Source organism: Podarcis filfolensis (genome assembly GCF_964270895.1).
Source record: "Podarcis filfolensis genome assembly, chromosome: 12".
Taxonomy (NCBI): domain Eukaryota; kingdom Metazoa; phylum Chordata; class Lepidosauria; order Squamata; family Lacertidae; genus Podarcis; species Podarcis filfolensis.
Genome location: NC_139614.1, coordinates 633,529 through 659,783, shown reverse-complemented (window position 1 = coordinate 659,783; position 26,255 = coordinate 633,529). Strand labels below are relative to the sequence as shown.

The following is a 26,255-nucleotide window of genomic DNA, read 5'->3' as shown; positions in this document are numbered from 1 at the left end:
TTCCTGCTTTCATCGAGTTATGGAGGAAGAAATAGTACAAGTAAGTTCACCATTTATGTAGTGAAGAAGGAAGTCAGCAATGCTCTAAATTCTTTACCTTTGCTGGATAGGGACCACAAACACAACAATGAGAGTGTTATGAGCAAGTCATGTTCATTTCATCCCCATGGGGAATGTCACTGCTTTGCTGTGACTGGAACACATGAATGCCCCACCTACGTGAAAGTAGTGGAAGACTCGCCACAACAACATTTCCTACCCCTTGCTGGACTTCATGCTCTCTTTGAGGGACTGAGCAACACCACCTCCTGCACATCCTAGGGAGCTCATATCCAGAGAGAGAGCCATGTTCTACTGGTTCTCACCCACTATATTAATTCCATCCTCTTAAGAACATCTTGGCTGGGAGGCTTCTAGCATTGGTGTGTAAAGACATATACTGTATAGACAGGGTCTGTCTTCTGTTGCCTGTGATCTGCAGTGTCTTGATTGCTCTGCATTACTATCCTCTTCCCCTGCACTATCAATGCGAAATTCTACACTTCCCCCATAACCCCCCCCCCATTTTTGACCCAAGGGGGAATTTTTTTTCCAAACTGGGGAGAAAAGGAAACATTGGAGGGGGGAATTAACCTTTTTTGAAGCGAAAATGTTTGCTCCCCAAAATCTACCATATAACAGTTTTAAATCATGTCAGAGGTGTGATATTGGCTCAATGGAACTAAGACTTCATTTGACAACAGATGTTCCTATTAACCCCCTGGTAAAAGTTGTCATGTCCTAGATCCCGGATGTGGAACATAGAGTTTTCCAGATGTTGCTGGACTCCCCTGAGCCAGCCTAGTCAATGGCCAGCGACAAAGTCAGTTGCAGCTCACCAGCATCTGGGGGACCAGAGATTTACCCCCTTGTCTTAGAGCTTAATGAAACAGGTGTAAGTCTTTCTCTTGACCTAAAGCAGATTATAAATCCTATCCAATTGTTATCATAAGCCACTTCAGAAGCCTGTTTGTGCTAGCAATAGTGACGAATGCATTTTGAAATTAAGATGAACAAGATGATCACCACACTGAAATGACTGTTCTAAAAGTGGGCACAAGCTGTGGATTCACCAAGAACTTCTGGAAAAGCTCCAATGAAATGAATGGAAACCAGGCAAGATAGCAGTTTGGTGGTGCCCCTAGACTATTTTGAGACACCAAATTATTGCACCAAGCTCTCCAACATCTTTTAGCAGCTTTAGATAGAATTCTACTGGTTTTAGCACACTGTTGCTTCCAACTTCCTGTGCATACAAGAAAGAACTCACTAAAAGTCAATTAAGAAAGCTTCCCAAAGGTTGTTTCATGTAGCTGTTCTTGAGATGTGCCAAACTACAACACGAGGCATTTCCTCACAGTAAGAAAAGAAAGTTGTAGTTGTTTCCAACCAGACTATAGTTCCTGTAAGTAATGCTGATGGGGATTAAGACAAATGCAGTTCAGGGGAGGAGGAAACATAAACAACAAACCTCTGGATATTCTCCTTGCCAGCTTGTCCGCTGGGGAAAACGGACTCTTGCAAGGGAAAGCTGGCTCAGGAGAAAGGGCACTGGGAAAGGTAAGGGTTGAGCCCCCTTCCCCTTGCTGTTTCCAAATCACTCTCTAGTCACACTTTAGCAGGGAAGCTGGTTCCTGGGGCTCCCAGACCTTGCACTTCCTGCTGGTATTTGATCTACTGCAACCATCTTACTGAAGAGCAAGTGCCAAAACGGGCCAACCACGGGGGTGAGCTACAAAGGAGAACATTTGCTCTTGTGCAAATCCCACTTGTATTAATAGGGCTTCCCAGGTGAGCTGCATACAATGGCATGAATTAATACTCATGAGATCAGAAAATGGGTAAAGTATGCATCCATGTGCAACACACAAACATACACAGCCCACCCTGTGGGCTGACATTTCCCTAAATAGGTCAAATTTGCAATGTTATTATGAAAAGATATTACTTCCATTCGAGACACCCGAATCAATATTGTGCAAAAAGATGTGCTGGTACATTATTGAGTCACCCTATGAAAATATCAGGTTAAACATCTGATCTAGAAAACAAACAAATGAAGTCTCCACTCTAAGTTTGCCAGTGAGAATTTCCAGATGGCAGGTGAGAAGAACCCTTGCGCAGAAACAGAGTTCTGCAAAACTCTGGCATCAAACAATATGGAGAGATCCAAATGTTCCATTTCATGAATGGAACAAGTTCTGTTCATGAGCAGAATTCTCCTATTCAGTGGAACTGAATCACCTAAATGCATATGTTGGCAAATGCTTCTAATAAAAGACTATACAGACAAATGGCCAGCTGTTTGACCTGCTGAAAAGGCATAAATCCTACCTTAATACTCTCTTGGCATTCCTATGCCTGCCACTTTGCAGCATTTATCCAGAGGCAAGTTAGGCTTAGCCCAGAAATCACATGGAAGCTCCAATCACACAGACCACCTCTTAAGAGTGCAGCAGCTGCTTCTCTAGAGTGAGAATGAAGTCTTACAAAGCTAGATTCTGATTTATTACAATAGATTCCAGTGAATCGACCTGCAGCCTCATCAAAGACTCATTGTTAAATACTTGAAAAAACACATTTTTTTAAGAACTACATTTGTTTACCTGAGGACTTGCTACTTCCTATATTAAAGACATTGCCAAAAATTTCTTGTTCCCCCCCTCCAAATGTTGTGTGAAAGGACTCTACACTGCTTCCTTAAACCTCAGATATGTCTCATTTGCCCTTACACGCCCTCCCTCAAACATCAGCTACAGACATTTTAGAGGCAACCACATTGGATATGATTATAAGAGCATTCTCCCTCTTTGCCATTGCAGGACGTCAATTTTCTATAACTATAAACCTCTCCCATTTTTATATAGGAAATATATAAATATATATAGAGATGTGTGCATTAGATACATGTATCTACACACATCACCCTTCTCTCTCAACTGTGTTGTGTCACTATTATTTCCACCATTGCTTTTATAGTTTTCTGAATGAATACCGACAGTCACCAATGACAGGATTTGCCAAAAATCGACAATTTCTTTCTTTCTTTCTTTCTTTCTTTCTTTCTTTCTTTCTTTCTCTCTCTCTCTCTCTCTCTCTCTCTCTCTCTCTCTCACACACACACACACACACACACACACAGCCAGTCTCACCATGACTTTTTCTGTTAATTCATTTACCCTTTAGATTTGCTGATAAAATTTTCCTTTTCTTCAGAAAATCAGTAGTAGACTTTTCTTAACAGAATTGCTAGCCCTTATTTGATCCACAAATTCATATACGGTGTTCCCAGGTTCTCTTTGGTTGGATTGTAGACATCTTAGTTGACACCAAATCCTGTAGTCTTCAGCTTCCTTGTGAAAATCCAGGTGACCTCTGCTCTCTGCGATCACTGCAATGGCCCAGCCAAAATCTTCATGGTTCTCATGCCTCTTTTATGGCTGGCACAGAGGGAAGATAGTGCAGCGTCAGATTGGTGTGGGTGGACGGGGCTTGAAGTGTCCCAGCAACGGCATTTGCTGAAAGGCTGGGAGATGAGGACATAGATGGGCAACTGGTGCCCAGTTTAGTCTGAATGTTTGCTCGCCCATAAGGGTACATTTTCCGCTCTAAGTTTAATGACCGCGTTAGCGAATTGCTTCCATTGGCCTTTCCTTCTAGGAAATAGGTCAGCATTTCACCTTTGCCTTTGACACTGACTTTACCCCGACATACAAAGTCATAACTGCACCTCCTCAGTATCCTCTGGACTTCTTCTGTAACCTGTGAATAAAAGGAACAAAAATCATTTGTGACATATTAGACTACGCTGCACTGAACCTTTTGGCCCAGATGTTTTTTTGAGGTAGGAAGAAGGCCAACAAAGATTGGGGTGATTTTCTCTCTCTCTCTCTCTCTCTCTCTCTCTCTCTCTCTCTCTGTGTGTGTGGGGGGGGGCGGGGCTTAACTTACTTTATGAAAGGTGACCAAGATGCTTCCCTCATCATTTTTACTTTGAATAAAAAGCTTTCCTATTGCTCCTAGTGATGGCAAGACACTCTGCTTCCTGGCTAATGATGCTGCAGGAGGATGTGCTTTTCCCAGAGGCATTCTTGGGCAAAGAAAGACGGCTGCCTACAGGGGAAAGAACGCCCTCGCACCTTTGCCTTGGTGGTAATAGAGAATTATTTTCTGCTCCTGCTAGCTGTAGTATAACAGAGCAAGCTGGTCAGTAAATCACACAGTTCAAAGCTGGAGTTAACTCGTTATTAGTGAAACATGATCTTCACAGACTTGACTATGTTTCAGGCATAATGAGCACAGCAGCTCATGCCCTGTAGGTCCTACTCCATGAAATCAGTGGCTGAGATGAAATGCCCCCACCTCCCCACAGCCTCCTCCTATCCAGGGCTTCCTGCAAGCAATCAGAGACCGTGCCTGCATGCAGCCAGTCTTTGCTCCTCCCATTTCATCCCTCTCCTGGTTCTGTGAGTCAAGGGGAAGGGGAGCTTGTTGCAGCAGGGAATGGGAGACTCTTCACCAGCCTGACTCCTCTCTGCCTCTTGGCCTCCCTCCTTCCACTCTTCTGCTTCAGCTTTTGCCTCTGAGTCTGGACTTCTCTCTGCCACAGACTCCTCCCGCTCACTAAACCCTGTTACCTCTTCAGCTTCTGCAACCTCCTCCTCCCAGGCTCTTCTCCCTCTGACCACTCACCGTTGTCCCACTACCAACCTCCTGGCTCTGAGCCTTCTTCCCTTGGGGGTTCTTCAGCCAGTTCCTCCCACCATGTCCAACCTGTCCAATGTCCAATTCATGTCCAACCTGTCCATGACAATATATTTTGTTTCTAATGGTTGCTTTTATTAATGCACTGTTCTCTGATATGCATTAAAAAAGCATAACCAAGAAATGTAACCCTAGATGGTTACATATTAGGGGGATGCATATTAGGGGGTGGAGCTGTGCAAAGAGGTGGCTTAATTCTGATGCCTTCAATCAGCTGGTGGAAAGAAGCCTGTTTAGTTCCAACCCAGCACTTGGGGACATTTTTGCAGTTAGGGCCAAAGCTGTCTTCCTCTCAAGAAGAGCTGGTGCCATTGTTCTAGTACAGTGGTACCTCTGGCTACGTACTTAATTCGTTCTGGAGGTCCGTTCTTAACCTGAAACTGTTCTTAACCACTTTAGCTAATGGGGCCTCCCGCTGCTGCTGCTGCTACGCCACCGTCGTGCGATTTCTGTTCTCATCCTGAAGCAAAGTTCTTAACCCGAGGTATTATTTCTGGGTTAGCAGAGTCTGTAACCTGAAGCGTATGTAACCTGAAGCGTATGTAACCCGAGGTACCACTGTACAGATATATTTATCTGGCACATGCAGGAAGCCGTTCAAATGCAGTAGGTGGAACCTCACAAGTAGTCTGAATAGCAAGTCACTGTTCAGCTCTTCCATATAGACTGATGTAGTTTTGAAGGATGATGAAAACACTCACCTGAATTTTACCTTGCACTCCAGTACTATCCATTCTACTGGCAACATTTACAGTGTTACCCCAGATATCATACTGCGGCCTTCTAGCACCAATGACCCCAGCCACTACAGGGCCCACGTTAATACCTGAAATGGGAACAGTGGCCATTCCTTTATTTAATGTTTGCTCCAATATCTATTTCATATATCTAAAAAGCATAGCAGATGCTAAACAGAATGTTCCTCATTTATACACTTCCCTTTCCTGCAGTTTTGGTTTTTTTAAAATAAGATGTGCTAAAGCTCAAGATTTCTTAGAAGATAAACCATCAGCCTGGAAGCTGAGCTACTTACTCCTAAGTAGACAGAACCTTATTTGCTGGAGAGGGTAAATGAAATGGCACATGCTCACAGGCATTTTTCTTTGCTATTATTTCACACCTTCCAGGACCTTGGCCATAGATTCTGGGACAGACACAGACATCATTTGATACTGTAAATTACTGTACATAATTTGATATGTACCACAAATCATTTATTCACACAATTAAGCTGTCACTTTGATAGCTAAAGGTGGAATCATAGCATTGTAGAGTTGGAAGAGACCCTGAGAGTCCTCTAGTCTAACCCTCTTCAATCAGGAATCTCAACTGAAGCATCCATGACAGATGGCCACTCAACCTCTGCTTCAAAGCCTCCAAGGGAGGAGGGTCCGCCACCTCTTGTGGGAGTCTGTTCCACTGTTTAACAGCCCTTACCATCAGAAAGTTCTTCCTGATGCTTTGTAAGAATCTCATTTCTTGTAACTTGTGAATGACAATTCATGTCACATTTATTGTTGTTGTTGTTATAATTATTATAATATAAATTTGTGTACTGCCCTTCTGAAGATCACAGGGCAGTTCACAAGATAAAAAACCAAAATGGAAACACAAAACATAATACATGACACAACCCCCGCATAGCAGACCAATAACCCCTTCCCACCAACACTTTTGAAAAGTCATTGAATGCCCCTATTCTCCCACTTGGGAAGATCCTTCTGGTGTGTCTGCATGGGGGGCGGGCTGACCTCACTGCTGCCTCACCCCTCTCCCTGCTGGCCGATAAGCAGCAGAGGGAGGCCAGACCATGGCTTCTGCCCCATCTAGCAACTGTCTTTGCTGCGTTGGGGATCCCTTTGTGAATGGCCTTGTCATGTGACTAACAGAAGGTGGTGGCAGCAGCAGAGGTAGGGAAATGACATGAGACCGGATTCAAGTCAGGTGCTTCTTTAATGAGAACCTAATATCTTAAAAAGCCAGGTCTTCAAAGCATTTAATAAGAGACCATCTAGGGAATTTGTTTATTGAAAATCAGTTCTGAACTGCTTAATGTTTTTAAGATGTCTCTAAGTGGATGCCCCTTTCTTTGCTGATTGCGAGCTTCTCCCTATCTCTGGATCCTTGTCCCAGCCATGTGACTAAGTCTGAAATTCCTGTTCTGAGAAGTGATTTTCTTCTAATTTTTCCTTCCTTGCTTCCAATTAAATTATCAGTAGCTTGTTTATTTTACAGATTTATAAACTCATTCACAGCCAAAGCTGTGTAGAATTGTTTCCCAGGTGTTTAGACACGCAGAAGAACATAGTTTAGATCATGCTGCTATAACACTTCAATATTATTTCAGAAGTTCTTCTGTTTGTACAAATCTGCCATGAATTCTGGCATCAGCCCCAGCAACAGCAGCCATATAATATTAGGGCCCCTCCAGACATCATTTTTATTGCGCATTCATTATGATTAATATGAAATCACTCTTTCAATACCATTTGCTCCTGTAAAAGTTTCAGGGTGGCCATACTGCTTTGTCAGAAGTACATTTATGTCCTGTCACTTTTCATACCACAATTATTTTTTGTCCTGCTTTTGCTGTGCTAAAGTGCAAGAATGCCCCTTCAGATAGCAGTAATGCTCAAAAAGAGGGGAAGCATTGCAGAACAACAAATACAGCAACAGTGAGTGTGGATGGTCCAGTATAAATTCACCACTAATACATCATCGAGGGCATGCTACAAAACCAACCAGTCAACCCCTAATTCCTGAAAAGTATGACTTACCAACCCGAAGAACGAAGTCATTGTAAGACTGATAGTTGATTTCATCAAGAACATCAAACATTTCTATTGCAAAATCAGCCAGTGTACTGAGATGGGAATAAATTGATTTCTTTGCCTAGAATTTTTTTAAAAAAGGTTAGATATTATTTATTTCTTCATGTGCTTTCCCTGTCTTTCTCTGAAGTGAAATCAAGTGGCTTCAAACACAATAAGCTATTAAGTTAAAAGCACATTTTAAAACAAACAAACAAATAAACAAGAAGCACATTATTATTTTAGAAAAATCATACAAAGAGTCAGTCTTAACAACATTTTCTCTGAGACCTCCAGATGGCTTGAGAACCCCTTCCTGAGGGCAGCTGTTCCACAAGACCTGCCCCACTGTGGATAAGCCTGGTGGCCATGGGCCTAGAGGGCTTTAAGGAGGAATGAGACACACCCTGTCTGCCCCACACATAGAAGACTGGTCTACCAACAGCTAGACTGCCTCACCCCACAGGGGCCCACTCAACCGCTTTGACTGGAGGAATCAGTGCTGCTGCAGGTGCCCCATAATACCCCTTCAGTCTGGTGACCCGGCACCTTGGAACTCCCTGCCTACTGAGATCAGTTTATTGTTTCAGCTTATTGTTATTTCAGCTTTTTGAAGATCTTAAATTATGGTTGCTCTTATTGATTAATTTTGTTGTTTTATCCTTTTTGTAGAGTGGGTTGGGTTTTTTTAATAATCAAACTGTGTATACATTTTATGAAATACATAAAATGGAGAAGGCAACAGCAGGATAAGATTATTGCTAAAATACTTTGTTTGTGGGCTTCCTAGAGGCGTCTGTTCAAACACTTTGAAGGGCATTTACAGCAGAAACTGCTTGGAAATGCACATTGAAGGCTCTTCCTCAGCATCTGATGGGAAGTGAGAGACAACACCTTGGAAATGCACATCCACACAGTTGCAATAGAAACTGCATGGAAATGCACTTTAAAATGCTGATGGGCACTGAGAGACATTGCTTTTGAACTGCATTTCCAAATAGTTTCTATCGCAACATGCTTGGAAATGCACCTCAGAATGAACATGCCACTGTATGCCACATATCAGGGCATGGTTTTGGGGAAATGGCCTCACATGCCAAATGAGGACTCCTGTCGGCTGGATTCCCCCCCCCCCCGCACTGCAGAGAGTACACAGGCCTCATGGCTAGATCCTCTTGTGAGGATATCTATTAATGATACCCCGCAATCATAAGATTAAGTGAGATGCATTCCAAATGGAGCCTAACAGCTTGTTAGGTGTTACATTTGTGGAGTTGTGTTTATTTTCACCATTTAATGATATTATTACTCTCAAGGAGTTCATGGGTTTCCAATATGAGCGGTACCACTGAAAAAATACACCATTCACTCAGAACCCCCAAAGCCTCAAAGGGAACAAAGGGAAGGATTTTGAGGATATGTACTGGGAAAGGTATCAAATAGTTCAGGACAGTGTGGTGTAGTGGTTAAGAGCGGTAGTCTCATAATCTGGTGAACCGGGTTCGCGTCTCCGCTCCTCCACATGCAGCTGCTGGGTGACCTTGCGGTAGTCACACATCTCTGAAGTCTCTCAGCCCCACTCACCTCACAGAGGGTTTGTTGTGGGGGAGGAAGGGAAAGGAGATTGTTAGCTGCTTTGAGACTCCTTAGGGTAGTGATAAAGCGGGATAGCAAATCCAAACTACTCCTCCTCCTCCTCTTCTTCTCCTCTCTTTTCTGGCTGGTATCTGAAGGGTTTGGCCAACTTTTGGAAGGGGACTATCAAATATTCAGGGTGGAAGAAGCTGATCTGAGTCTATCTGAACACTGTGCACTAGGATCAGGCCATTGCCCTCATTTCCTTTGGAAAGCAGCAACACCATATAAAACCTCAGGTTCTTAGGGGAAATCTTGTAGCCTCCTGAACTGGAACAGGTCTCTTATCAAAGTTTGCTTGAAAAATCCACAGGCCAAACAGACCTGGGAATTCTCCAAGAAAGGCTTCCTGCCTTGCTTCCTGTTTCCTAAATCTGAGCAATCCATTAGTATAAAAGTATACCAGCCTAAATGAGTTCTAACAGCATTCTTAGCATCATTTGTGAAAACGCTTAGAGAAGGCATTAAGAAGTAAAAAAACACATTACCTTGGTGCCAGTAGTTGGCACAAGTCCCACAGCTGCCATGTATGTGCTGCCAATCGTCTTGATTTTTTCAATGTCTTTATAATATTCTTTGTCCATAAGCTTTGTTTAAAACATAAAACTGTTAAACATTACATAATATTTTAGGCAAGAAAGAAGAGTTTTGTGCAGGCATATTCCTCTTATCATTTCCAAGCCTTTGTGCTATCTCACATTTACAACCAATTTCCTAAGGACTTAAGTGAGCTCAAAATGAGACACTTGGTCATTTTCAAGATACCTGATAGGATTTTCAAAAATCCTGATGTGATTTGCTATAGGCCTAAATTGTAAGAATTTGTTATTTTTTACTGCACAATTAATCTTACCACTTACCAACTTTTGCTTTACCAGCTTGCTACAAGGAAGCCAGGGGGGATGTAGAAACAGTTTAATAACTGCAGCAAAGAATATCTGACCTGCCATGCTGTATAAACCCAAATTCCTCCTTACCAGAGTGTTGTAGTGGTGTTTCTGCCTGGCTGGATCCTGCACTATTCTGGGAGATACCACTTTGCACTAAGAGGGAGGAACACTTTGGCAGGCGGATAAAAGATTACAGCTTGAGTAAAGCCAAAGCAGTGTTCGGGACAGTATGGAATAAAAAATGGTACATGGTGTGATCTCTCTCTGACGTGGTCAGCTACTGAATCACTGGGGAGGCTTGGCTGGAGGAACAGGTCCCCAATGGGATCAACGGATGTCCCTTCAATCAGAAGCTAAGATGATAGTCAATGTTTGGCCTAATTCTGAATAATTTTCTGTCTTCATAAAACTAGGAACATTTCACTTTTTGCCTGGATCACTTGGTAATGCCAACGCAATTAGAATGAAATGCAAACTGTGAGATAATTTTAAGAGTGTGACCTTCTCAACATGATGATGAGCTTACAAAAATATTCCTGAAAAGGCAGACTGAATGAAAGAATGCTTACCTCATCAAAATCTGCAATAATTTCATTTAAGAGGCGTAAACATTCAACTCCCATGTTATTGCCATCCAGTTCAATGTAAAAATCGTTGAAATTTGGGATGGAAGCAAACATCACTCCCACTTGTGAATAGGACTGGTAATACAGGTCCTGAAATTTTCAAATTATATTTTCTGTTATAGCAAGCTAATACTTGGATCCAGCCTGAATAAGCACTTAGTTTCCAATGAATTTAATTTAATCATAATAACTTTTCACATCTATTTCAATGGGACCAGTGTAACTAAATTAGACTGGATCAGGTAAGGTAAAGGGTAAAGGACCTCTGGATGGTTAAGTCCAGTCAAAGGCGACTATGGGGTGCGATGCTCCTCTCGCTTTCAAGCCAAGGGAGCCAGGGTTTGTTCACAGACAGCTTTCTGGGTCATATGGCCAGCAGGACTAAACCGCTACTGGTGCACGGAGCACTGTGACAGAAACCAGAGCACATGGAAATGCCATTTACCTTCCTGCCTCAGAGGTACCTATTTATCAACTTGCACTGGTATGCTTTCAAACAGCTAGGTTGGCAGAAGCTGGGACAGAGCAAGGGAAGCTCACCCTGTTTACCTTTATCTTTAGACTGGAAGAAGTCCAATTCAAGACAACATCGTCAGCAATAACTTTAAGGTTGTTGTGAAAAAAAGGATGTTGAAAGACTTTGAGCCAGGGTGCTCAAATCACTGAGGGGAACAGGCTTGCCCCTATTGATTCTGTTCTCACCCTTCCTCTGTCCCCTAATGCACAAGGGGGTCAGAGTAGGCTCCTTTGAAGAATGAAGGCGCATGCAAGGCCTCCTTTGTGGCTCCTTGTAACTTTAAGACATTGAGCATATACTGACATTTTCCTCTGGAGGTCATGGGGTTGTATCCTTCATCCCAGGGTATGGTCTGAAAACTAAGCAACTCTGGCAATGGTCGGTGGCCCAGATGGCTGACTGCCTGGGAATCATATGTATACTGTTTTAGGTTCCATGATCGAAGAAAGGCAGGATATAAATGGAAGGAAATAAATTGTCCATCACTAAATTTTATAATTAATTATTAAATGTGTATCCTGCTCCTCCTCCCATTGGAGTCAAGGCAGCAAATGATTTGTATAATCTGCCTCTGTTTTGGAGCAGGATAAAAATAAAATCAACAAGAAAATACTGTATATTTAAATACATTGTGTATGTTCTGACTTGCTTTAATTGGGGTGGAATATTATTCTTTCATGACTACAACAACCCACATCCGACATGAGATTGGGATCTTCACAAAGCCACATTTTAAGTATTATTATTCAGCACATCTATAAGCTGATTTTCCTCCCAAGAGAAGAGGGTGGTAAATCCCACTTTACATTGTCTTTACGACTGTGAAGTTGGCTAGCTAGGCTGAGACATGATGATTTGCCCAGACCATGCTGTGAGCTTCATGGTAGAGCAGATGTGAACCCAGCTCTCCTCATTCCAAGATCAACTCTAGACAGACTACAGGTATACTGGCTTTCTCACAAAGAATGCAGCTTAGACTCTGAGTTTTACTGCAGTTTAAAAAAAGGTTTAATAATGTCAACAGCACTGACAGATAGGTAGTTTGGGGCTGCAATTTGAAGAGTTGGTCATCATTTTTAAAGCACTGAACAGTTTGTGACCAGGAAACCTCAAGGGATGTCTCTAATAGGATTCTACTCATCCACTGAAGTAATCAGACGCCTCATGTGTGTCTCTGCATGGCTGATGGGATCAGCATCAGGGCCTTCTCTGTGTGGCACCCAGTAACCCTGCCCTCGGATATCCATGCCATGCATCCATCCATCTTTGTTGTGTGTTTTACCCTGTTTCAGTATGCTTTGGGCATGGTTCCTGTATGATTCCTCTTTATTTCCCCAGGAATTTATCTGCAGTTTTCCCTTTGCTGTTATTAATATGTTTTAAAAGTTTAATTTTGATCTGATTTGTGCTTTCAATCTATTGTGGTTTGTTGCAGGAAACAACCCTGAAAACTCATATTCCTTACCATGTTCCTTGGATTAGACATGAGAAAATGCTGTGCAACATGTGCTGGCAAAAGATTGAAGAGAATTCTTTTGTTATCCAGTTTCACTCTTTCCATATCATCTCTCTCTTCTTCTGCCTATGAAAATAAAATGTGCTTTAAATAATAAAAACTGCAGTCCTGAACACACTTGGTAGAGAGGAAATACCACTGGAGAGAGTGATCTGGGTCACACAACTTGCTAAGTCAAATGATAGGTTACTGGACCCTGTAAATTTGTCAGCTCCCAAGCGAGAAGTGAGATGCTGCTCCGCTTCTCTCCAGCTTTTTCTTTTCCCATGCTGTGCTAAGCCAAGGCCCAAACCAGTGCTCACCGTAATGCTCTTTCTTCACTAACCACAAGAATTAATCAACCAAATGGAAGAAAGACTTGTGCAAAATAAACCTGTTGTGGTGGAACAGAAAATTCTGGGTGAATGTGCAAAGGGATGTTGGAATAGATTTGGGTATGTTCCTAAATCTTTATTCTTCATAAACCAAACTGTAAGAATATAAGAAGAATCAGAATCATATAAGAAGGCCAATGGCTCATCTAGTCTGGCATGCTGTTCTCATAGTGACTGGCCTGTGGGAAACCAGTCACTTGTTTGATTCTCCTGCAACTGGAACAGTGGACCAGAAGGTTGGTGGTTGGTGGTTCACAGTGGTCTCCAGGGACGACTGTGGGGAGCATTCCTGCATTGCAGGGGGTTGGACTAGAATGGTCCTCAGGTCCCTTCCAATTCTAAAATTCCATGATTCTGATTCTATTTGGTGCAAGTCTTTCTTCCATTTTGTTGGCACTGAAATACACACGGAAGAGGAGTAGAGACTTCAAGATCCTCTCCTCTCTGGGAGCCCACCTAGGAATACGAAAACAGGTCTGTTACTGCTAGTCCATGAGCACATGTGTGAAATTAAGATTTTATTACCCTGGCAAACATCGCTGCAATACACTTGTTCACATTAAATTGACTTTGGCATTTGACTTCCCATTCACTTAGTTTGGAGAGATCCTTTTGGAACTCTTCACAATATATTTTTAAGAAGGCTTCCATGTTTCCCTGAATCTCACTTCACCATCACTGGCTTCCCAACTGGGCAGCAGAAAGGAGAGTAGCCATGAGCTGTGGCAGAAACCACTTCCCCATATAATGTTAGTTGATCCCTTGCTTTCAACCCTATCGCTGCATCCCATCATCCCAAGCCCTGCATAGGGCACTATCCAACAAACATCTTCCCCCTCCCTTCTTCCTGTAACTTTTTGGTTGTGGGGAAAAAACAATTTTACAAAAGGACCACATTCTACTTTACAAAGTCATCATTTAAAATAGAATGACACGGTTGTTGTTTTAACTGCAAAGCTACATTGCTTAGCATATTGTGCCAAACTTTTTCAACACTTCAGCATTTTACAAACTAGAAATGAAGATCCCTTAAATATTTATTTCTGCCCTCATCATTTACTTTTGAAATAAGCTTTCAGTTCTTGCTGTAATTTAGACAGGAGGTCTCAGGCAGAATCAAAAGGTGCACCACAGGGTTAGATGAATAAAAATGTTATTTATTTGTATTCTAGGCTAAGGCCTTTGTCTTCTATCTCATAGATGTTCTTGACATTTTGTTTGTTTATAGTTTGCTCTCATTCTTCCTGCTCAGTTTCCAGAGATGCAAATGTTACTTTCGCCTTCCTTTATGGGGGGGCAGGGAGCATTATTGGAGGTAATGTGAAATGTTTTTTTATTTTAAAAAATTAAATACAAAATCCAGATGCTCAGCAGCAAAAGTGAAACCTCACTTGGCAGGCTGCCAAAAGCTGACTCCTGCGCTAGGGAAGTGTGGCATTCACAGCTCATAGGCTGTGGAATCAGATACAAGAAAGAGGACCCACTCTCAATCTGAAAATATGAATATTCTGGTTTTTGAAAACCAGTACTTCTTTTTAAAAAACATCCTTGAATTTTTATTGATTAGTGCTGCCTTTCATTTTGTGATTTTTGGTGGTGGGGGAGAGGAAGGCTGGACCCCCAGCTTCAAGCGGTGCCTTCTCTGAGATCTCCAAGAAGGCTGCAAAATGCGCCTGCTGGCACTGCTTGAAGCTGGGGGTCCAGCCTTCCTCTCCCCCACCACCAAAAATCACAAAATGAAGGGCAGCACCATGTTCCTCTCTTATGGTGATTTGTGGGGAGGATCCTAGGCACCCACCCAGCCTCTGGTACTTAAAAATCTGCTGCCAGGACCCAATAACTCCTTTGCTTCATTAAAGGGAGGCAGTAGCATCTTTACAATCACCTAAGGCTTATTTGCATATTCAGCAATGAAAGTGTGTCATACTGAGTAAATGGGCAAAACCAACTATGTTGAATAGGACTGGAAACAAAGGATCAAGAATAAAAGTGGTCACTCTCAGGTGAGCAAAAACACAGACATTTTGGATTTGGAAGGGTTCAATAATAGATTTGGCTGGCATGCATATATATGGTATGACAAGGTTAAAATCCATCAAGGTTTCAAAAACCATATTGTTAGGAAAGCACTATATAATGTTTGGATTCGGTATAAAGACTTGTTGGAAAATAAAACCCCTAGGTGGTTGTCACCAATGGAAGCTAAGGAAGTGAAAAAACTTAATATGGAATCCAAATGGCCAAAATACTGGGAAATTATAGAGCATGAGGAGGGAAAAGTGAAATTGCAGAATTATGAGAAATTGAAGTCTAAAGTAAGAGACTGGCTTCATTACTACCAGATAAATGAAGTCTTCAAACAGGACAGGAAAATTGGCTTCCAGGTGGAGAGGTCAAAATTAGAAACAGAGCTTTTGGAACCCAATACTAAGAATCTGTCAAGAATGTATAACTTGCTGTTGAAATGGAATACACAGGATGAGACGGTTAAATCAGCTATGATTAAATGGGCACAAGACATTGGTCATAACATTATGTTTGCTGACTGGGAACAGTTATGGACCACCGGTATAAAGTTTACGGCATGTAATGCCTTAAGAGAGAACATTATGAAAATGATCTATAGGTGGTACATGACCCCAGTCAAGCTTGCAAAAATCTATCATACGCCCAATAATAAATGTTGGAAATGTAAGGAAACGGAAGGTACTTTCTACCACCTTTGGTGGACGTGCCCAAGGATCAAGGTCTTCTGGGAAATGATTTACAATGAAATGAAAAAGGTGCTTAAATGCACTTTCGTGAAGAAACCAGAGGCCTTTCTCCTGGGCATGGTAGGCCAATTGGTGTCAAGGAAAGATAGGACGTTTTTTATGTATGCGACAACAGCAGCAAGAGTTCTTTTAGCAAAGTATTGGAAGACACAAGAGCTACCCACGCTGGAAGAATGGCAGACAAAGGTGATTGAATATATGGGACTGGCTGAGATGACTGGCAGAATCCGTGACCAAGGGAAAGAGACGGTGGAAGAAGATTGGAAGAAATTTAAAGTTTATCTTAAGAACTGTTGTAAAATTAATGAGTGCTAAAATGTCATGGGTAATGTAAAACAGAATTGCAGTGATAAATAATTGGGTAAGAGAAAAAGGATTAAATAATTGGGTAAGAGAAAAAGGATTAAAGAAAGTGAACTATAAGTAAGTAAAGTGATAAGTAATTGGATAAGAGGGAAAAGATCAGAAATTGTATTACAAGTATTGAAATTAGGGGTTGCTGGGAAAATTTAAAACAAGGATGCAGAAAAGGGAGGTATGGGGAAGTCGTTGAAACAAGGTTTAAGAAAAAGAGGTTAAGAAATTATACGTGTTTATATGTTTGTTTGTTTATGTATTGTCTTGTATTGTTTTTTTAATATGTGTTGGAAAATCAATAAAAATTTATATATATATATATATATATATATATATATATATATATATATATATAAAAACCAGCACAGTTACTGTTTGGAAATGACACAAAGTGCAAGTGCAGGACTTGACAAAGCAGAAGACCAACATTCATGGAAACCTAATCAAAACAAATCCCCTCTTGACAGCCTGGAGGGCAACTGACTAGGCCTGTGGGGAAGAAAGGAGCAGCAGGAGGCCCGGCTGGAGCTGAGGCTGCTGGCGGAGGTCAGGCTCTCAAATGGCGGGAGCAGCGAGAGGGAAAGGAAGGCAAAGCTAAGCTACCTGGGAAGATAACTGGGGGCTGGCATGCAACTACTCACGCAGGTACAGTCTATGTTTATTGCCACATTTCCACACCCATTCTTGCTAAATTAAATGGTTTTTATAGCCTTGTATACAATAAGAGGCAACAGAAAAGAGGAGCTTGACATTGTGCTTTAGAAAGGCGAAAAGTTTCCTTGCCTGCATGGCCCAGAGGTAGTCGAGACGTAGCTTCAAATCCACCTGCCTGGAATGAAGTGCCAAAGCACAGGAAAACAGCAAGATGGCCAAGATGGGTTCATAGCCACGAATATAAAAAGAGCCACCCCTTTAGAAAGAAAGAAAATGTGCACATAAGCTTTCCTTTTCTTTTACAAAAAAACCACTGTCATTTTCAAAAAGTGCTTGAAAACAACGAACCTCCATGAAATCCTTTGTATACTACAAGTCTTGAATCCCAACCATCTTAGAGGGAGGAAGCAGTGGCAGCCGCCATCAAAGAAGGCAATGGCTGGTCTTTCTAGATTTGTGGAGAAGGGAGCAGGAGTCTCCTCACTTCTCACAAGTGTGTCTGCCTCTCTCCTGATTCCTCTACTGTCATCTTTCGCTTATGCTAGTTTGAAATGCAGGATGAAGGAAATGAGGAGCTGCACTGAAGTCTTTTACTTCAACAATAATCCCAGTTTATAGCAGTGCTGGAGGCAGATACCAGACACACAAAAGCATTATTAAGACTATCTAAAGAGTGTCATCAGTATAAAGGTGCTTTGCATAGTTAATACATGAAACAGAGAGCTGCTTTGCACCAAGGACCTTACAACCCTAATTTAGACAGAGCATGGGGAGAGGAGAGAGGCAAGGGCAAATGCAGTTTGCATTGATGTGAACTTTGTTTTGGTTATGAATGAGGACTATGCACTTAAAGGCTAGTTTAGGCCTGTACTTCAACATCTCCCACATACATTAGAATCTCTACTTTGCACTGAAGGTGTGGGGGCAAAATATGAAAACAACAAAACTCTTCCTTAATTATGCAATGAACTTACCCCACTGCTTTTCTGTATCCGCTGAGTTCCAAAATGACTATGTACAAAATTGTAACAAAAAGCAGGAGGATCATTTTTGGCAAGGAAGATACACGTAGAAATATTGCCAGGGTCAGAGTCCCCACAACGCAGGAGAGAAATGCATAATGGGCTGCATCGCATGGAAGTTCACTCATTGTCTTATTTGTCCCACCCAAAGAAATGATAACTATGGAGCTGCTGGAATTAGTACTCCAAACCCAAGGCATACATCCAACCTAAGGGAGAAACGGAGTTGAGAGCTGAATGAAAAGTTTCAACGGTGAATGTTCACACAAACACACATGTCCTCCATTTGATGACAACAGCATTAGGGGTGAATCTAGAAGTGATGCTAAATGTGTCATTTGCTATCAAGTCTTTTTAAAAAACAGGTAAATTTCTATACCACCTTTCACCTGAGGATCACAAGGCAGTTTACAATATAAAAACACAAAAATACATAACATGGTAGCAGACAAAAATAAAAGTTTTTATGGGCAGTTTAAAAGTCCATAGATTGTTTAATTAGCCAAATGCCTGGGAGAAGAGGAATGTTTTCACCTAAACATATGTAGCAAAGAAGCCAGATGAGCCTCCCTGGGGAAAGCAGTCCACAAACGGGGAGCCACTGCAGAAAAGGCCCGTTCTCATGTTGCTGCACTCCGGACCCCAGAAGGGCCTCAGAGGATGACCACATCCTGTTTATTTCTTTAATGGAGGACATTCACACCGTTGGATGAAAATCAAGAAGAATTTAATTAATAGATTACAGTCATTTGTGAAGCAGAATATTTGGAACAAGATCCTCCAAGTTCCTCCATTGCTTTTATAAAACTATGAGCCCTTCAATTCACAAACAAATTTGGGAAATGTAGTGACTGGCTGCACAGGATGATGAACTGCACTCCACCACAAAGGTGAGATGTATCCGTGTTTCAGACTTCCAGGTGCCACCGGAATGGCAGATGGAACATGAGCCTGTTCTCTCTGACAGGCTTGATCTCCACTAGGGCATGTTGTTGTTGTTTAGTCGTTTAGTCGTGTCCGACTCTTCGTGACCCCCTGGACCAGAGCACGTCAGCACCCCTAACCCTAACCCTAACCCTGTCTTCCACTGCCTCCTGAAGTTTGGTCAAACTCATGCTGGTAGCTTCGAGAACACTGTCCAACCATCTCGTCCTCTGTCATCCCTTTCTCCTTGTGCCCTCCATCTTTCCCAACAGGGTCTTTTCCAGGGAGTCTTCTCTTCTCATGAGGTGGCCAAAGTCTTGGAGCCTCAGCTTCACGATCTGTCCTTCCAGTGAGCATCCAGGGCTGATTTCCTTCAGAATGGATAGGTTTGATCTTCTTGCAGTCCATGGGACTCTCAAGAGTCTCCTCCAGCACCATAATTCAAAAGCATCAATTCTTCGGCGATCAGCCTTCTTTATGGTCCAGCTCTCACTTCCATACATCACTACTGGGAAAACCATGGCTTTAACTATACGGACCTTTGTTGGCAAGGTGATGTCTCTGCTTTTAAAGATGCTGTCTAGGTTTGTCATTGCTTTTCTCCCAAGAAGCAGGCTTCTTTTAATTTCGTGGCTGCTGTCACCATCTGCAGTGATCATGGAGCCCAAGATCATGGGAATAGGGAAGTCCAAAGGTGATTAGATGATCACCAGGGCTAGCTGGCTAAATTAGTTCTATTTGGGCCAGCGAGGAGACCAGGGGAGAATTAGCTGTGAGATCCCAGAGCGAGTAATCTTCATAAAAAGGGGATGGGGAGGAAGGAAGGGGAATAAAAGATCAGGCTAAGTTCAAATTAAAGGCCAGGCAGAATAGCTCTGTCTTACAGGCCCTGTGGAAGGAAGTTCAATCCTGCAGGGCCCTGGTCTCCTGGGACAGAGCATTCCACCAGTTTGGAGCCATCACTGAGAAGGCCCTGGCCCTGGTGGAGGATAGTCTGACTTCCTTAGGGCCCAGGACCTCTAAACTATGATTATTCACGGACCTTAAGGTCCTCTGTGGGGCAGACCAGGAGAGATGTTTGTGAAGCAACCAAACAAAAAAACCCTTCCATCATTTCAGTAATCACTTGTAATACCCACCATAGAGGCAGAATCCCCAGTATTTATGACTCAAGGTCAGTAACATGCAGCAAAATCGACTGATTGATTGATTGGTTGGTTGATTGAATTGATTGATATACCACCCTTCATCATAAGATCGCAGGGCAGTGCCCACAATAAAATGCAGGATAATGTGGAGACGTTTGACTGTGCTGCTTCAGGCTACATGGTGCATGCTTATGTGCTTCCCATGAAATAAGCTCCTTATGTACAGAAAAACAGCAAGTCAGGATGAAAGCCTGGCATCATGCTAGTTTTCTACTTGTAGGGAATCTTCTTCCATGGTGAAGCATTCAAAAGCTTGCAGTGCGCACTTCCATGTGAAATGACACAGTCCGGGAAAAACATTACAACCAGATTTTGCTGCATATATAAACTGACTCTTAGCAGCAAAAGCCAAAGTGAGAAATAAAATGTAGAATGTTTTAGCTTTCTTGGACTTAGAAGAACATAGGTTTTCAGTTTCAAAAAGACACATCAATTATAGTCAGCTGTTTATATGATAAGGCAATTATATATGAGGGGGTTAGCATGCTAATGGAAATGATCTCAATGACTTAAATCAGAGCAAACTGAGGGGATGGCAGGTCTCTCCATGAATTAGACAACCATTCCTATACACTCACCACACAGCCTTGTGCCACTGAATAAATTAATATTACAATAAAAACACATAAAATCGTTCGAATTTGTATTGTCAGGCACCCTGGAAAACACTGAAAGACAAAAACAATAGTCTCTGTTAATTCAAAAACAACGTAGGTATGTTATTTATAAAATAGTAAAAAACAACAAAAATGAAACTGATGTCTTACATTTCATTTGGCGCAATAAAATTTGTTTGTTGTGCATTCACAAAGATATATCTTCACATTCAAGCAAGCTAATTCTTATTTCAGCAGACTCCTATTCATAATAAGTTCGACAGGCTAAGCATTAGCAATTCATTCTCCCACTTGGAAAAGGAGTCTGGGGGAAAGCCTCATGACTGTGATTAAAAAACAAACCAACTAATTTAAGTCTGCAGTAAAACTGTAAAGGGTGAATGCAAGAATGTTGGGAAGGGAAGTTGGTGTCAGCGGGGAAAAGTAAGTGCGGGTGGAGGTTGCCTGCATGTGTGCATGCATGCATGGGGCTGGGATGAAGAGGGACAGCAGTTGTGGCTTTGCCCACCCAATCTTGCTGCCAAAGATGGCTCCACTTTGCCATAAAAGGGATGCCACATTTCTCCAAAGCAGAAGGAGGCTCCAGAGGCAACCTTGATAGCAGGTAAGGGGAACTTTTGGCTTTCCAGATGTTGCTGAACTACAACTCTCATCAGACCGAGCAAGCATGGCCAATGATCAGGGATGATGGGAGTTGTAGTTCAGCAACATTGGGCTAGCCAAAGGTTCCCCTGACCTGCTATCAAGGTTGCCTCTGGAGCCTCCTTCTGCTTTGGAGAAATATGAAACATTACTTATATAAGCCTTGCACTGTGTTAGGTGCTGTACACTAATAAAATTAAACAGGTTCCTGCCTGACGGAGATTTGACATGATGCAATGCTTAGTAAGTCTCTTGCGAGGATCAAGAGGCCACGGCATTTGAGATCACTTACTTGTACTCGGGTGACATGCAGGTACATGATACATGCCACCAGGAAGCATATGCAGAACACCAGAAGGACAAGCACGATGGTACTCCTAGGAGGAACATGCAGAAGCCGAGTCATTGAACATACAGAAAACCACCACCTCCTCACTGGAACTTGGCAGACGGATTCTGGTTAACTATCAAGCATTTTCCCTTCTTGTGCAAGCAAGAGACACAGGCTAGGTACACCCTAGGGGATTAATGTGCATGTGGCTCATTCTTTCTGTGTGTGCCTTTTCCCACCTTCATCCACAGAAAAGTGCTTTAAATTATATGACTCTGAAATCAATCTGCCCATGTTACCTGTCCATGTGGGTGGTGCTTGGTGAGATGCATTTATATTGTATGTTGTCTCCTCCTTTAATACTCCCTGACCCCCATAAATTGTGTAAATCTGAGATAGGTTTTTCTCCCTCCCACATAATACTACAACCAGGGGCCATCCAATGAAGACAAACAAAAGAAAGTAATTCTTCATTAATTACAAAGTGAAACTATGGGATTCACTAGTGCGGGATGCCGTGGGGGCCACCAATAGAGATAGCTTGGAGAGGCTCTTAGACCAACGCAGGGTGGGGCAAGACGATCCATCGCTCCTAGTCCTGGTGGATCTGGGTTACTAGGGTGGGGAAGGGGGATCCAGTTCTGAACCTGCTCTCTTGATTGGGGGGTGGGGTAGAATGTAAGAAATAAAGTTTTCTAATGAATCCAATGTTTGCCCAAGACACTCCGATTTCATTAAAAAAATTTACTTGGCATTTAATTTAAAACACTGAGAAAGCACTTACTGTGGGATTATTAAAAGGTAGACAAGGCCAAATAAGGCAGCTAGAATCAGTGACAAGACGACAGCACTGGTGAAATATTCATCCTGAAGCTGGTGATACTGTGAATGAGGTGGGAAAAAGAGGCATAAATACAATTATTGACCCATATCCATCACACCTCCTGGTTCTAAAGACAGAAATACAAGCATGCACAGCAGTAATCTGTAAGTGTGCTCGCCAGATTTGCCCCTGATGACCACATCATTTCTTTCTGAGTTTTCAAAGTCAGTGTATGGACAGGAAAAGTAGCCAGAGTGCTTGCAAATCCAGCATGCGCTTCCTCCCCACCTCCCTTCAAAATTTGGAGCTGGGGAGGAAGTGTGCTGACCAAAGACTGCTAGAGTGGTGGGTCTGGCCCTCCTTCCCCAGCTCAGAAATGGAACCGGGAGAGATTGGAGGGGCCTCATCCTGAGACTTGGAGGTATTAGAACCAGTCTTTTTTTTCAGCCTCAGCATAGTTCCATCATCTCTCAGGTGGGTGCCATTGCAGGAAAACACTCCCTCACCTGCGTCTTGCCTTTACGTACTTCTGAGATCCCCAAAACGAACATTTCCAAGTCAAAATGGAAACTGGCCAGTGTGTGAAAGTCCACACTTTTTATAAGATTGATGACTCCACCTAGTTCCTAGCTGCTCCTAGCCACGACTGGTCAATCTACAGGGCGGCACCAATTCATATTTCCTTTTCTTCAACCCCTCTCCCATGTAGTGGTGGTGGGCTTTAAGCTTTCCAGGCAGGCCTCTACCATTGCACACAAGCACGTTTGCGCAAGGGCCCTACTGTGCTGAATCAAAGAGAACGAGGGAGGAGGGGGCACCCCAAAACCAGCTGCTCTAGCACAAGGCACTCATTTATTTACAAAACACTTTTCTATTTTTTAAAAAAGTACAAAGCTTTATACAATACTAAAAATAAAACCAACCTGAACACAAGGGGGGGAAACATCACTACATAGTAGGAAAAAAAGCAAAACAACCAATAGAATCCAGGTAACCTGCAGGAAGAGGAGCGCCTTCTGATTTTCAGTGTTTGAAAGGAACAAATTATGCATCTAGACATAATGGGAAACTTGGGTTTCTTCCTTTGTGCAAGCTGTACACTTCATCCCTTTGCATGGGAATGAGGAGGGAAGAGGACTTGGGCCAATATATTGACAAAGGCTCCATGAAAAAGGAAGCCAATACTTCATTAAAAATATAGGAAAATGAAACTAAGGAGATAGTACAAGAATACTTGGCTAGTCTAGATGTATTCAAGTCTCCAGGGCCAGATGAACTGCATCCAAGAGTATTAAAAGCACTGGCAGATGTGATCTCAGAACCACTGGCAGTCATCTTTGAGAATTCCTGGAGAACAGGCGAAGTCCCGGCAGACTGGAGGAGGGCAAATGTTGTCCCTATTTTCAAAAAGGGGAAAAGAGAGGACCCAAATAATTACCGCCAAGTCAGTCTGACATCAATACCAGGGAAGATTCTAGAGCAGATCATTAAGCAAACAATCTGTGAGCACCTAGAAAGGAATGCTGTGATCACCAATAGTCAGCATGGATTTCTGAAAAATAAGTCATGTCAGACGAACCTGATCTCATTTTTTTGACAGAATTACAAGCCTGGTAGATGAAGGGAACGCAGTGGATGTAGCCTACCTTGATTTCAGCAAGGCATTTGACAAGGTGCCCCATGATATTCTTGTAAAGAAGCTGGTAAAATGCGGTCTTGACTATGCTACCACTCAGTGGATTTGTAACTGGCTGACTGACCGAACCCAAAGGGTGCTCATCAATGGTTCCTCTTCATCCTGGAGAAGAGTGACTAGTGGGGTGCCACAGGGTTCTGTCTTGGGCCCGGTCTTATTCAACATCTTTATCAACGACTTGGATGATGGACTCAAGGGCATCCTGATCAAATTTGCAGATGACACCAAACTGGGAGGGGTGGCTAACACCCCAGAGGACAGGATCACACTTCAAAACGACCTTGACAGATTAGAGAACTGGGCCAAAACAAACAAGATGAATTTTAACAGGGAGAAATGTAAAGTATTGCACTTGGGCAAAAAAAATGAGAGGCACAAATACAAGATGGGTGACACCTGGCTTGAGAGCAGTACATGTGAAAAGGATCTAGGAGTCTTGGTTGACCACAAACTTGACATGAGCCAACAGTGTGACGCGGCAGCTAAAAAAGCCAATGCAATTCTGGGCTGCATCAATAGGAGTATAGCATCTAGATCAAGGGAAGTAATAGTGCCACTGTACTCTGCTCTGGTCAGACCTCACCTGGAGTACTGTGTCCAGTTCTGGGCACCACAGTTCAAGAAGGACACTGACAAACTGGAACGTGTCCAGAGGAGGGCAACCAAAATGGTCAAAGGCCTGGAAATGATGCCTTATGAGGAACGGCTAAGGGAGCTGGGCACGTTTAGCCTGGAGAAGAGGAGGTTAAGGGGTGATATGATAGCCATGTTCAAATATATAAAAGGATGTCACATAGAGGAGGGAGAAAGGTTGTTTTCTGCTGCTCCAGAGAAGCGGACACGGAGCAATGGATCCAAACTACAAGAAAGAAGATTCCACCTAAACATTAGGAAGAACTTCCTGACAGTAAGAGCTGTTCGACAGTGGAATTTGCTGCCAAGGAGTGTGGTGGAGTCTCCTTCTTTGGAGGTCTTTAAGCAGAGGCTTGACAACCATATGTCAGGAGTGCTCTGATGGTGTTTCCTGCTTGGCAGGGGGTTGGACTCGATGGCCCTTGTGGTCTCTTCCAACTCTATGATTCTATGATTCTATGAAACCTTAAATGGGAAAAAAAGCAAGCAAGCAAGCGGTAGTTTCTCTTTTTATTTGACTGATAAACTTAGTAAAAGCCTCACTTACTTTTTGCTCGCGCTCAATCTGTTTGTACCTCAGGGTGAAAAAATGTAGGTCTGCCATCTCCGACTCAGTTTGCCGGGCCTCTATTAAACGGCCAATGTATCGATTCACTCGAGTTCCAGGAGTATTGTACACAACATTTGTAGAAAAAGAGGAACGGTTCCTGAGTTTTTCTGATGCTGTCCTCAATGCCCTCCTCTGTGGCAAAACCAGAAAACAGCAGGGTAAGCTTTTTTATATAAAAAAAGTTTTCACGAAAGATTTCTTGTACGTATTACAAAATAACCAAATAAACAAGGAAAAGTGCATACAGCGTCTCCATTTTCAGTTCCCAGAGTCATTTTCACAGTTTGTTTACATTTGGTGTAAAACACTCTTGTCATAGGCAGTGTGTGGTTGGAAAAAGAGAGGGCGAAGGAGAATGATATTTCATTCTATTGTGTGGTGTTTGTGCAGGGTTTTTGTGTCAGCGCTACATATGTAGGTCCTCTCTCTCTCCCTCTCTTGAGAGAGAGAGGTTGGTTGTGTGTGGTTGGTTGCAGTGTAGTTTGTTTGTGAGCATGTGGGGAGGGGGGTGTTGGGTCAGAGTAGCCATACTGATTCGTATGCTTTTGGGGGGTAGGATTGCCATACATCTGGGAATTCCTGGACATGTCCTATTTTGGGGTCCTAAATGCCCATCTGGGAGGAGGAGGGATTTTACATGTTAAAGCAAATGTCCTGGATTTTGGGTTAAATTTGGGGGGGGCATGGCTCTGGTACAGGCTCGGGCTCAGCAGCGGCAGAGGTCTATCAGGCGATTGCCAACAACTTTTTGTGTCTGTATTTTTATCTCTTGAAATATGGCAACCCTAGGTTT

General features: G+C 42.7%; 3 protein-coding genes across 5 annotated transcripts in view; 1 reads left to right on the top strand and 2 right to left on the bottom strand.

Annotated features, from left to right (window-relative positions):
- Positions 1-3,073: 3,073 nt before the first annotated feature.
- Positions 3,074-13,349, bottom strand: LOC310745514 (adenylate cyclase type 1-like). Its single transcript, XM_083578241.1, has 7 exons — positions 13,100-13,349; positions 12,747-12,863; positions 10,708-10,854; positions 9,737-9,835; positions 7,581-7,695; positions 5,505-5,629; positions 3,074-3,801 (listed from the first exon to the last, which is right to left on the bottom strand). Exons 2-7 carry the CDS (start codon positions 12,840-12,842, stop codon positions 3,463-3,465), a joined length of 921 nt encoding a protein of 306 aa, XP_083434367.1. The 5' UTR covers positions 12,843-12,863; positions 13,100-13,349; the 3' UTR covers positions 3,074-3,462.
- A 146-nt stretch (positions 13,350-13,495) lies between these two features.
- Positions 13,496-26,255, top strand: part of LOC310745563 (uncharacterized protein) — a 34,787-nt gene continuing 22,027 nt past the window's right edge. Inside the window, exons 1-2 of one of the 3 annotated variants that reach the window (XM_083578377.1) lie at positions 13,496-13,645; positions 16,770-16,947. In XM_083578377.1, coding sequence (XP_083434503.1) covers positions 13,520-13,645; positions 16,770-16,947 — 304 coding nt within the window. In that variant the 5' untranslated portion in view covers positions 13,496-13,519. The remainder of the gene's footprint in view (positions 13,646-16,769; positions 16,948-26,255) is intronic. The other 2 variants (XR_014540143.1, XR_014540144.1) reach the window with 2 other exon arrangements.
- ADCY1 (adenylate cyclase 1) overlaps positions 16,972-26,255 on the bottom strand; it is a 173,388-nt gene continuing 164,104 nt past the window's right edge. The window contains exons 9-14 of the mRNA XM_083578000.1: positions 25,400-25,594; positions 22,485-22,582; positions 21,662-21,746; positions 20,689-20,778; positions 17,931-18,187; positions 16,972-17,212 (exon numbers count right to left, since the gene is read on the bottom strand). Of these exons, the coding sequence (XP_083434126.1) occupies positions 16,990-17,212; positions 17,931-18,187; positions 20,689-20,778; positions 21,662-21,746; positions 22,485-22,582; positions 25,400-25,594 (948 nt within the window). The 3' untranslated portion in view covers positions 16,972-16,989. The remainder of the gene's footprint in view (positions 17,213-17,930; positions 18,188-20,688; positions 20,779-21,661; positions 21,747-22,484; positions 22,583-25,399; positions 25,595-26,255) is intronic.

Bases quoted from the DNA above. Each gene is read 5' to 3' on its own strand.
- LOC310745514 (XM_083578241.1), bottom strand. From the start codon at position 12,842: ATGGAAAGAGTGAAACTGGATAACAAAAGAATTCTCTTCAATCTTTTG. The intron at 10,855-12,746 runs GTAAGGAATATG...TGAAAATTTCAG, and splicing joins TGTCTAATCCAAGGAACATG to GACCTGTATTACCAGTCCTA. The intron at 9,836-10,707 runs GTAAGCATTCTT...TTTTAAACAAAG, and splicing joins TTATTGCAGATTTTGATGAG to CTTATGGACAAAGAATATTA.